This window comes from Ipomoea nil, unplaced genomic scaffold, assembly GCF_001879475.1.
Source record: "Ipomoea nil cultivar Tokyo-kokei standard unplaced genomic scaffold, Asagao_1.1 scaffold0418, whole genome shotgun sequence".
In the NCBI taxonomy this organism is placed as follows: Eukaryota; Viridiplantae; Streptophyta; class Magnoliopsida; order Solanales; family Convolvulaceae; genus Ipomoea; species Ipomoea nil.
In genome coordinates, this window is record NW_017616846.1 from 1,891,368 (window position 1) to 1,904,328 (window position 12,961).

The 12,961-nt window shown below is 36.4% G+C and overlaps 2 protein-coding genes across 2 annotated transcripts; both read left to right on the forward strand.

Moving 5' to 3' along the window:
* The first annotated feature begins 267 nt into the window (after nucleotides 1-267).
* Nucleotides 268-7,349, forward strand: LOC109172654 (tRNA (cytosine(34)-C(5))-methyltransferase-like). Its single transcript, XM_019321856.1, has 15 exons — nucleotides 268-559; nucleotides 677-765; nucleotides 1,331-1,397; nucleotides 1,488-1,603; nucleotides 1,705-1,771; nucleotides 1,957-2,005; nucleotides 2,144-2,229; nucleotides 2,400-2,665; nucleotides 2,750-2,805; nucleotides 3,811-3,896; nucleotides 4,380-4,472; nucleotides 5,368-5,698; nucleotides 5,839-6,461; nucleotides 6,618-6,852; nucleotides 6,936-7,349. The coding sequence occupies exons 1-15, from the start codon at nucleotides 356-358 to the stop codon at nucleotides 7,139-7,141; spliced, it is 2,574 nt and encodes an 857-aa protein (XP_019177401.1). The 5' UTR covers nucleotides 268-355; the 3' UTR covers nucleotides 7,142-7,349.
* A 1,071-nt stretch (nucleotides 7,350-8,420) lies between these two features.
* On the forward strand, nucleotides 8,421-12,352 carry LOC109172657 (polyadenylate-binding protein 3-like). The gene is made up of 6 exons (XM_019321863.1): nucleotides 8,421-8,603; nucleotides 8,727-8,829; nucleotides 9,560-9,630; nucleotides 11,475-11,666; nucleotides 11,944-12,053; nucleotides 12,147-12,352. Exons 1-6 carry the CDS (start codon nucleotides 8,502-8,504, stop codon nucleotides 12,172-12,174), a joined length of 606 nt encoding a protein of 201 aa, XP_019177408.1. The 5' UTR covers nucleotides 8,421-8,501; the 3' UTR covers nucleotides 12,175-12,352.
* The last annotated feature ends 609 nt before the right edge of the window (nucleotides 12,353-12,961 follow it).

Consider the following 12,961-nt stretch of genomic DNA (forward strand, 5'->3'; position numbering starts at 1 on the left):
TGTACATTTATAATTCCATAACTGTACATTCATAATATCACAAGCGAGTAATGCTGTTAACGACGAGACAAAATCATTTTTTTTAACTGAAAGACCGTATTTTCTCTGAAAACGACGTCGTTTTGGACTCGTGCCCACAATATATTGTGGATATTGTGGGCACGAGTCCACAGCATAATTTGCGGTGGAATAATAATTGGGCCTAGATAAAGAGGGCCTTGAGCAATTTCAGTTATTTACTTTTTTTTGCACGTTAAAGTCCAAAAAGAAAAAAGCGGTCTTAAACCTCAAACATCTTCCCGCAACCTTCTCTTCCTTTCTGCGTCGTGGAGGGGAGTTTCTACAGCGGACGAAAATGGGAGGCAGGGGGAGGTCTCGCACTCAGAGGAAGCATTTCCGACAAAGCAGAGACAACGTATGGAAACGAAGCAAATTCGATGCTCAACAGCCGTCGGACAACTCCACCACCGCCGACGCCGGCGAGAACGACAACAGGAACCGCAACCCTGCTTGGGAGCCTTTCGCCACTCAGAACCCCGCTTTTGATGAGTATTACAAGGTATATAGTTGCTTAGTGCTAACACTTAGCATGCTTGCTGATTTCCATGGATGTGTCTGTGTTTGTACACTGTGAAGTTAGAATGTAATGTGATGTGATGCGGTTGCTGAATGGTAGGAACAAGGAATAGTTCCGCCGGAAGAGTGGGACAGGTTCAATGAATATCTCCGGAGTCCATTGCCTGCTGCATTTCGAATCAATTCCAGGTCTGTCTATCTCTGCTTTTATCGGAACTCACTCGGTGTGCTTTGTAACATATACATATAGTTGTTGTGATTGCTCGAACAGAGGATATACATTTAAAAGAAAAAAAGAGTTTTACCTGTGAGTGTTGCACAAGATTTAACCTACTTATTGTACACTGTTATTTCTCAAAGTATGCTGCTTCTTGGAATAATTAGAAATTCCCTTGAATGGATATGTTATATCTCAATTTTACAATATACATCTGGTAATTTAGTGTTTAAATATACACATATTCACTTCTAACGACTAAACCTTGTACTCAGTAAATTATTGATTGAACTTATATATTAAGAATCTTAGTGATAGGATGGCATCTACTGGATTTGCATTTATAGCATAATTTTTATCTTTTCAAAATCCTGTTTTGAAACTTGTAAGTACTAAATCGGAACCTTATTAATTATAGCATAATGCTTTGCAAAAGGATTTTATCTTGCTGTCAAAATCAAGACAACTCTTGAATGTCAAATATATCCAATCTTGTTGCTATTTAATCATTTTGTTTTTGTCCATACCATGTTGCAGTAGCCAGATCTATATGGATATCAGATCAAAGTTAGAGAATGATTTTGTGAAGTCCCTGCAGGCGGAGGTTGATCAATTTTTTACAATTGCCAGCAAATGCAAGACTGATAGATAGCAGCCCATTTATTTGGTAATAAATTCAACTTTTTTGGTACAGATTACAGATGGGAGTGAAGTGGAGGCAATCAGACCGCTGCCTTGGTATCCTGAGAACCTTGCTTGGCAATCCAATTTTTCTCGGAACCAGTTGCGAAAAAACCAAACACTGGAGAGGTGACTGATGCAATTTTTTCTTTATTTGTATAATTGTATATAATACTCGTGTATGTAGATTATTAAAAGTCACTTAAACCATGGTTTTAAAACATATTCAGGTTTCACGAGTTCTTGAAACTGCAGAATGAAATTGGCAACATTACAAGGCAGGAGGCTGTCAGCATGGTGGGTGAACTTTATGACTATTTATTTTGGAGCATGGCTATGCCAGTATGTTATTTAGTTTGAATATAGCTACACCATTCATCTGGACTAAATGACTAATTCTTCAAATTGAGGTGTATACTTTGCTTGCCTTACCCATTTAATTTGCTGAAGTTGACTTTTAATTTATTTCATCTTTCATTCAGGTTCCTCCACTGTTCTTGGATGTAAATCCAGATCATTTTGTTCTTGACAGTAAGTTTGTTTTTCAGTCATCGACAACTATTTTCAATGTGTTAATTTTTCTCATCCAGATTCTTTTTTCATGAAATTGTTCCATCCTAAAAATGAATAGCTGCCTGCCAATGAATGTTACTATTCCTTTAATTTCAGTGTGTGCAGCTCCTGGTTCGAAAACATTTCAATTACTAGAGATGATATATCACTCAGTGGAACCTGGGTCATTACCTAGCGGAATGGTTTGTCTCCTTTCTTTGTACTCTCTCCAGTTCCCATGCCCTATAAAGTATAAACCAAAAAGAAATGGCTATTCTGCAACTTTATTCTTCATTTTAGATATCTTATCTCTTGCTTGGATTTCTGAGTATCATTCTGCTTATTTGTATTTATGTTAATAATGATTTTACAGGTGATAGCAAATGATGTTGATGTGCAAAGATGTAACCTTCTTATCCATCAAACAAAGAGGATGTGCACTGCCAACCTGATAGTCACAAATCATGAAGCTCAACACTTTCCTGGCTGCCATTTAAATAGGCACCATGCAAAGGGTTCTGAGATACGAAATGTGGAGGATCCTGATTTCACACAGCTTCTATATGATCGTGTCTTATGTGATGTTCCATGCAGTGGTGATGGTACACTACGCAAGGCACCTGATATTTGGAGGAAATGGTAATTAATTACTCAGTCTTGCAGTCTTTCTTACGAGTTCCAGTTCGAATAATGTAATACCATGTCATCTATTTTTCCTTTCAGGAATGGAGGAAATGGCAATGGTCTCCATGGCCTACAAGTTCAGATAGCTATGCGAGGTCCCTTTTGCTGCTGATCTTATGGTTTTTAGTTGATAAGATTTGTTTTATTCACTTCTACAACTTATACAGGCAGAATTGCAGACTATCTCTTAGATTTACCTTGTAATTTGTAAAAGTATGCCTAGATAAGTCATAAGTGAAAGTAAAGAGAAAATATACCAGCTAACACGGTACCACCCCAGACCTCTTAATTATTTGGCACTACTTCAACCAGCTTATAAACCAAATCTTCTTTTGAAGCACAAAACACTTGTCTTTCCCTTTCTTGTTATTTCCCTGTTTCTTTTTCTGTTTGTTCTTTTATTCATTTTTCTCTACCACTTTCATGTCTCCTCATTTCTTGTTGCTGCTTTGTCCCTGACCTACTGTTCTTTTGAACATTCTCTTTAGTACTACCTTCTTGCCAACTTGAATCTGTACCTATGAGTAAATTATCTAGCCATTTTATCATCAGATTCAAGAGATTTACATAGCTCTGTAATTTATTTCAATTCTTCACTCTCTTTTCCCAGTTTCCTAATTTGTTCGCTATTCAAATAAATAGCTTGCAGTGGAAAGATGGGCAATTGGGCATGCCTTCTACTAGAGATAGAGCCTTGTCATTACTCATCAGTGTGTATATTTCATGCAGTTCTTTCAGCATAATTAATTTGATCAGTAGCTTCTGAGGTCACTCCACCCCTTGAATAATCTGGCCACTTCTTTGAATGACCTGCTTGGTTGCTTCATGCTCTGAATCCTTTCATTTTAATTAGTGTTTGTTGTTCCTGTTTAGCCTTCTCCATCATAGTGCTATTTGCTGATGTTTGTTTGATATTTCCTGATTGGCTTATTTGATTTTCCTTTCTTTCTTTCTTTCTTTCTTTATTTTTTGGGGTAGGTGAGGGGTGGTGGGATAAGTTGCTGTGTCATCTAACTATATAGATGGACTACACTAGATTAAATGTCTTTCTGTTATCCTTGTCTTAACTGAATATATGATTGTTTATGCACACATTACAGGGATGTCTTTGCTTAAAGTTGGGGGACGGATGGTTTATTCAACCTGCTCAATGAATCCCATTGAGAATGAGGCTGTGGTTGCTGAGGTAATGCATAAATACTCCAAATAATTTTAATATCATATGGAAATATGTATTGCATGCTATAGCTTTAGTTTTCATGGTTTTAGAAGAAATGCTCACTATTACTACCATGAGAAATTTATTCATGGGTAATCCTTGGCATATTGCTGTCTTACGGAGTTACGGACTGGAGTTAAGATGATGACAGTAGAGGTAGAAGATATTGATTCCTTCATGTTGTCGTGAATATTTTTGGTGTTTGGAGTATTTCCCTTCAACCAGATGATAATCCATCTTAATCAAATTTTGATCATTGATTTTTCTTTTTCCAGTTAAAGTGTAACAGTCATAGTTGTGTTCTTATGTCTTGGAAGTTAACTTTTGCTTACTATTTGCTGTTTTTCAATTTTTAGTTGCATATGTTTATGTTTTGTATCCTATGCCAGATTTCACCAGTATGACAATAATGAATGCAATTCAACATTACAAATGTCTTCTCTTCCCCAGGTTCTCCGTAGGTGTGGGGAGTCTGTTGAACTTCTTGATGTATCAGCTGAAATTCCTCAGCTTATTCGAAGGCCAGGTCTTAAAAGATGGAAGGTGCGGGCAAGTGGGCAACATACATTTTGTTTATTGCATTGCATTTGTCTTTTGATTCTGCATTGAGGAAACATTGAAACAGTGATCCATGTGATCTTATAATTTGATATGTATTTTCTACCTATTTGGAATTTTGGTGCTCTACAATAGCTTTGAATAAAGAGGGATTCAAATATAAAGGATGACTGGAGAGTTGTAGGTTTTGTTGCTACAAAGCTAGTAACTGAAAACTAAAGGATGTAGGTCTCAAATCTGATATCCTTCAGAATAAGAGAGAAAAGCAAGACATACGAAAAAGGTTTAAGAACAGACATACGATATGCACATAATAAGAGAGCAATAGAATAAAAGAAACATTTAGGATTAAGAACGTACATGTGTGTGCAGAGAGAGAACATTCTAGAATCTAGAACCCCACCTGGAACTCAATTTGAGGACTTTCTCTATTTCATCATTTTGTGAAGTTAACAGAAAAATTACTATAGAGGATTACACATTCTTTTTGAAGTTTACATCAGGATTTATCATTGATAGAATTCACATTAGTTGCTGGGGCATCTAGGAGCCAGAGGTGCTACAGCCATGGCTATAATTGTTGGCAAAACGGCTTATTTTTCCTAAGGTCTTCTGATGTGTCTAGTAGTGCCGTAGTGGGTTCATGGAATATACAAGCCATAGTTTCTAGATAGTTTGCTAGAAGTTGCCAGTCAGCATTCAGTGGAAAGGTAGGCAGTGGAAGTTTTTCAAAATCTGCCTGGGTAGGGGACAGGGAATATTCATGAGCTGGACAATTTAATTGATGTGCAATGTATTACCAAACACAACTCTCTGCAATATGCCCATAAACCTTGGAACTGTAGATTCTCATGCGATAATCGTTCATATGTAATTGCAGGTTCGAGATAAAGGAGTGTGGTTAGCTTCTTTCAGAGATGTTCCTAAATCACGCAGAGCTGCGCTTGTACCTGGAATGTTTCCTTCTGGCAAGACCCATGTGGATACATCTGAAAATGGTGATGATTCCACCAGTATTCTCATTGATGATGGTGTTAATGGAGATTCTAAAAATGGGGTTCCAGTGGTGGAAGAACCCATAACTTCCGCCAACATCCTGGAGGAGGAAGTCTCAACATTACCTTTAGAACGTTGTATGAGGATAGTGCCTCATGATCAGAACACTGGAGCGTTCTTTATTGCTGTCTTTCACAAGCTTTCTCCATTGCCAGGTAATACCATATATATACGTGGTTGGTACTGACTTTTCAATATTCATAGCACTTAGGGATTTTGATTATTTTCATGTTCTATTGTATTTTTCAATGCCAGTTTAATTACATTACATACTAATGAGTTTTTACATTTGCAGCTCTTCCTAAAAAGCCTGTTAATCTGCCTAGCAAGTTGCATTCCAATAATGATATTCAAGCAGAGAAGTTAACAACTGAGGTCAAAGAAGATACTGTTCCTGTGCAAGCTAAGCCAACAGACATTTCAGCTGTTCTTCCTGAATTGACTAGGGGTACTGATGCACTTGATCATGAGATGGATGACACTGCTGTTGATACAGAGTCTAGTATAGCTCCTGAAGAAAATGAAACAGAGGACATTGAGGCTTCTAACAATATAAGTACTAATCCAGAGTCTAGTATAACTCCTGAAGAAAATGACACAGAGGACATTGAGCCCTCTAACAATACAAGTACTAATCCAGAGATGGTTAGAGGGAAAAGGAAGTTACAAATTCAAGGCAGGTGGAGAGGGGTTGACCCTGTTATCTTTTACAAGGAGGAAACAGTTGTGGGTAAGGTTAAGGATTTCTACGGCATCAAAGAATCCTTCCCATTTAATGGTCATCTTATTACAAGAAATAGTGATATTAACCATGTGAAGAGAATCTACTACATATCGAAGTCTGTGAAGAAGGTTCTTGAACTCAATTTTTTAGGTGGACAGCAGCTTAAGATAGCCTCTGTTGGACTGAAGATGTTTGTAAGTTGTTCATCCTAGACTCTTTATTAGCTTTTGCTTTGCTGTTACAAAATTAATTTATCTATTTGTCATTAAAGATTAAAGAATCCAAATAAATTTGTTTGCTCATGCCATTTTTGTAACAGCATTGTTTGGATGTTTGTTAAATTTTATTAGGAACGGCAAACATCAAAAGATGGTACATCTGCACCATGTTTATTCCGAATATCATCTGAAGGGTTGCCATTGATACTGCCCCATATAACCAAACAAATTTTATATGCATCTCCTGTTGACTTCAAGCATCTATTGGAGCAGAAAAGCATTAAATTTGCCAACTTTGTTGACGCCAACCTTGGAGAGAAGGCTTCAAATCTATTGCTAGGTTGCTGTGTGGTGATTTTAAACAAAGGTGCATGACACAATGGCCAACAGTCTTTATTAAGGATAATAGTGGTATGAGTTCTTGTTCTAAAGTTGCTCTATCTTTTGCAGATGGTCTGGAAGATCCTCAAGTGGATGCATCAACAGTTGCAATTGGATGCTGGAGAGGGAGGAGTAATGTCTCTGTGATGGTAACTTCTCTCGACTGTCAAGAACTTTTAGAAAGGATGCCTCAGTACACAGAAGAGGATCCTACCTTGTCTGTGCCTGATAGTAAACCATCTGATGTTGATGCCCAAGTCTCAACTCTAGACTGATACCCAAGTCGTAAAAGCCACTTGTTATTGGAACTAACTTTTGGCTAGTTCTAACTTATTACACCAAGTTTTTTCTTCCTTTGTTTTGTTTTTTTAATAGTCGCATTTATATAGCTGTCAGGCATTGCTTGTAAGTTAAGATTGTTGGGTTTGATACAACAGTATAACAGCTTAATTTGATTGAGAGTTTTGTTTTGTTTTTCTAATAGTACTTCAAGATCAGTATTTTTATATGAAAAACAATTTATAGTGTTTTAGTAGTGGTAGTCTTATACTGGCCGTACCCAGGGGGTACGTAGGACCCTAAGTGCTATCGATCAGGACCCTTCCAGCACGCGGCCGCGCTTCGTACCTGACCGGGGGCCCTTTCCCGATCGCTAACTCGGGAACGGGTCACTAGGAGTAGTGACAGAAGACTTACGCCACGTGCGGATGCCCCTCGGGCAGGGTGCCCGCAAGTGCATGTCGGCCACGCGGCCGACATGTCAGGACTCCGGATTTTGTCCCCTCCCCCTCTATAAATATTCGCATTTATGATGGAGAGGACTCTTGGCTTGACCGGAGCTTACCGACCCACAGTCGTTAGTTCCCGAGCTCAAGCTTCACACGTCACAGTCACAGCAGTCACACGTTAGCATACGGACCACCATATATACTTTATCAAGTATAGTTCTAGAAGCCACTGTAAAGGCCTTTAATGAAGGTGAACTATCAAGTAGGGTTCTAGAAGTCACTGTAAATGCCTTTAATGAAGGTGACCTAATACATTTACACTAATAAATACTCTGTTCAATCAATATAAACATTAATTTTCAAATTCAATCAATATAAACATTAATTTTCAAATTTCAACTATAAATAATTAATATAATTACACTATAATTAGTACTCCGTAATAATTATAATACTTTGTAAGGGATTTTTTCATTATTTATTGTGATAAAATACTGTAATTTGTAATTAATAAATATATTAATGTATTATTAAAAATTTATTTACAAATTTAATTAAAAATACTGAAGATGAATTTTCATTTTCATATAAATTAATAACCAAGTAGTTTGGGCTATTGGACTAACTTATTATATTTTGGGCTAGTACATTCAGGTCATTGAGCTTATCTGTTTCAACCCAAGTTAAACATTTCTTAGCCCTAATTCTAAAAATTTTCAACTTATGCGTTTCCGGCTAAGATTGACCTCCATATTCGAACTTTTAAACTTGCCTTACAACGGCGCCGTTTGGTTCCCTTATTTATTATACTCCTCCTTGACATAAATGGATCCACAAAGTCAGATTTTACTCTTTGAAATTCGAGAGTGAAGACGAGAGCGGCACTGCGCGAGGGAGAGAGACATAGATGGAAGGAGAAGAGTACGAGGTCTGCGGTACGGAGATCCCATCGGAAGAAGAGGTGAAGCTTCAAGGAGCAGAAGCTAGCTCCGCCACCGCCAACGCTAAGGTCCTCTTCCTCCTATCTGTATCGTCTTCTGTTTTTTTTCCATTTATAATAGGTATATAATTATATATACACTAATACACATCTATCATCCTTAATTCACTGTGAGGAGTTCGGTGTTTGTAGGAATTGGATAAGCTGAAAAGGCGGTTACAGGAGATGGAGGAAGAAGCTGAAGCTCTGCGCGAGATGCAAGCTAAAGTTGAGAATCAGATGGGTGCTGCACAAGGTTTTACTCTCAAAATTCCGACGTCTATTTTGACTTTCTTATTCTTCATTTCTTCATTTCTTCATTTCTTCATGAATTGAATGCATGACTGCTTCTAATTTCTCATTTATATATGGACTTTCATTGCGAATCTGTGGAATATCAGAAAAATAAAATCTAAAGATATAGTTAATCCAAAATGCATCAAGTATTAATATATGACTGTCCAAAGATTTGAACTCTTATTAGGTGTGGATCATCTTAGAATATAATCTGGAATTACTAGTATTCTTTTAGTAACAATATAACAAAATGTCATTGATTGAAAGTAATAGCTTCTCTGTGGTTTACTAATATATGAGTATCTAGAGATGTTCAAATGGCTGCAAATGTTCTATGATTTTTTAAACTTTAGATATATTATAAAAAAAAATTACACTGCATCAAATGATTTTTTTCTTCTTGTTTTTGTTTCTTTTTCTCTTTTAGATTGCCTTGTTTGTCTCGTTAGTTGATTGCTACCAACACATTTTCCTTTAGAAAGGTTTAGATAAAATCTATTCATGGATTTTGCTTTATGGAATTCAAACTTATATTTTTGAATTTATGCACTTAGTTTTTTGTTTTTTTTGTTTTCCTTGTTTTTTTTTTTTTTTGGTTTTGTTTTGTTTCTCTCTCTCTCTCTCTCTCTCTCTCTTTTATTTTTATGTATGATAATTAACTACTTTGGCTATCGTATTTACTTTCACAGACCCTGCAAAGGCAGCATCTACAGTGGATGGTATGGAAGATGTTGATTCACGATCTATCTATGTTGGCAATGTAAGCATAAATCAGTTCATTTCAACAATGTTTAGAATGAACACTAATTTTTATTTTATTTATTTATTTATTTTGTATGGAGAGTATCATTTATTCACTTTGTAATCTTCTACTAGAGTTTTCATTACCCAATCTTCTAATTTTTATTTATTTATTACCTTTCACTCCAAAAGCTTAACATAAGAATAGGTTTGCTTACAAAATTCATAACACTAATGCTGAATAAGTGTTTCTCTATGCCACTACCTAGTTGTGTTGTTATTTAGGTTAATGGATTTTGGTAATTACTTTTCTGGTTTCTTGGTTTAATTGTAGGTAATTTATGTTTCCTTTCTCTAACATTTTCTCTAACTTTAATTCTAAATGGAATGAAATATTTTTGGAGCCATGATGAACAAAAATGTTGGAAATCAAGTTCTCTTCTGAACACTTACAGAATGTTAATGAAAGTGTTGTTAATCCAGTTGATTTTTGGTCTTTTCTTCTCCTTCCACATGCATAAGCAATACTTGTTAATGATATTAGTAGTAAACTTAAGCTTATTAGGAATTACCAATTATAAGAAGTTTGTGACATCATAGTTCCAGAGTTAACATTGACAATATGGATTAGATAGCTAGAGTACATGAAACCACTTATAAGTAACAAGCTGCCACAACAATTAAGAGTATGATTTTCTTTTTGTGGCATGTTTGAATTGCAAAAATTATTATTATTTTTTTCATTGTGTGTGTTTATGCAACGAGGTATCAATTGCTTATTCTGGTCAGTTTACACAAAACCTGTGTTCTTTCAATTTGCAGTTGCCAATAGGTGTTGTAGTCATTGCTCGTAATTGTTACGTTTTCTTTGGTTTGACTTGGTCATTCTTTTGGGTCTTGTTTTGACAAATCTCACTATGATGGCAGGGTCATCTTATACTGAATAGCACCTGGAATTGTTGCCTTAATTATGTGATGATGGGAGAGAGTCAATAGCATGCTCGTAAAAGTTGTGAAAAAAGTGAAAAAGAAAAAGGAGAGAAAAAACTAAATACAAATGAGTGAAAAGACTGATTTTGGTCCCCCAAAAAAATGCCTGTAGGGATGGGGAAAAATAAGAAAAAGAAAAGTATTCAAAGTAAGATTAAAAAAAAAAAAAAGAGAGGAAAGTAAAGAAAACACAAGGGAGACCTATGACATATAATATATGAAAGCTATGAAAATCTCTCCCTTGGGAAGAGCATCTTCATTGGCAATGCAATTTCTGCCAAGTCTCTCTGCTGCAAAAAGCCAGTGGGCGTGGGTGTCTCAGATTTACTAGCTTTTTTAGCCTGGTGAGGTGTGCTTATTGCCTTTGGCTTAGTTGTATTATTCTTACTTTAGTTGCCCACATCAGTGGTCTTTACATATACATGGCTGCAAGACATTAGTCCAAAGGGGTAAGGGAAAAAATGGAGAAAAAACTGTGATGAATCATGACTCAAGTTTGAAAATTGAGATAATAGCTGTTGATATGACTATTAAGATTTCCAAAGGGTTGTCTAGTCCACTTCAACATGAAACAATAGATGCTTTGAAAATTGCTATTGTAATGATTTTTATTCTTGTTTACCTGTAAATTGGGCTGTGAATGATACCATCGAACATATATTGATGTGCTATCAATTCAAGAGGTTGCTTAGGATTGAGATTTGTGGCTCCCAAGCCATAAATGACCAATAAAATATGAGATGATACATTAATCAGAGAAGTCCTTTATTTCTGAGAGTTGGAGCATAAGATGCCAATTCAAATTCCCATGATTAACTTTCTTTTATCACATATAATTTCCTATTTTGATTTTCACTAAACATCACCTGGCAGGTTGATTATGAATGCACTGTGGAAGAAGTTCAGCAGCATTTCCAAGACTGTGGTACTGTGAATCGAGTGACTATCCTGTGTGATAAATTTGGCCAACCTAAGGGTTTTGCTTATGTGGAATTTCTTGAAGAAGGATCTGTTCAGTTGGCTCTCCAGCTGAATGAATCTGAACTGCATGGACGTCAACTGAAGGTAATTTTATTTCTATTGGAATCTTACCCCCTCCCAATCAACATGCGCAGTGGGGCACAGTAGTAACTTAAATGGTAAACAACATAAAAGGAAATCTAATTGGGAAACTCTCATGGATAATTCCAGAATGGGCACACTTAACTCATTTAGACTTAGTACTGTGATGATTAAGCAGTTGCAGCATAGGAGCTAGTAAGCATTCCTAAGATCATTTAGACTTTGTGTCATACCTTTGTTTGCTTTAGTAATTTATCGTTATTGTTTAAAACTATTGTAGGTTATGCCCAAAAGGAAGAATATTCCAGGAATGAAGCAGTATCGTCCAAGGCGATTCAATCCTTATGTTGCTCATCTTAGCGTACCACATTATTTCTACTCCCCATATGGGTATGGGTTAGTTTCTCTTCAATATTTTCCTAGACCTTCCTTGCACCAACATTCCAAGGTGAATGACATCCCTCTTAATTATTACTGTCACAGGAATCCCACCGTCCGGAGGCCAAGGTGAAAGACACTGAGATACATAAATACTTTTGAACCACAAACTTACTTTTGTGCTTGTTGAATTGGAGGAGAATCATTGATTTAGATTTTGACAACTATTTTGTTTTTTTTTTTTTTTTTTTTTTTTTCGAATATATAAATCAACTGTGGTTTGGTAATGCTATGATTAGGTAACATCAGTATTCAGTAGTGGTACTGGTTACTGCTTTAGTATTCATAGTTTAATTTTTATCTAGATTTCATAAAGTGGGCACGACACAAGAGAAGATTGGGGATGAAAATTCCACCATTTCTTTATGTTGATTGCACAAGGATCTCTAAAATGCCCACCCACTCTTCAAAAAGAAAACACACTTCATCAGAGATACACCAGTGGCTAAACCAGTAAACCAGGACCCTCCTGGTGCTCCCTTTATGGAGAAGCCAGTAACTTGCTCCACAATTTATTGCTTATTTTCTTCTGGAATTTCTTGAATCCATACTCACCAACTTCTATTCATTAACTGGTGATACATTCATGTTCTCGGTACCCATTCTCACTATGACTGTGATTCTTCCAGACTTGTTATTTGGATTGAGGATCTGAATTAGATTAACTAGCTCATTTAATTTGGATCCATCTTTTGGTTTATGCCCAGTGGATTAGCAACTCTGATCCTCTCAAAAACTCAACGTGAGTGAGTGCCATCGAGTTGTCGTGTACGCTCCCCAACCCAAACCATGTGAGCAGAGCAGAGCAGAGCAGTCGTAGTACTAACCAGAAGTTGAGTCCAGTCTAGTAAGCGCTTTAC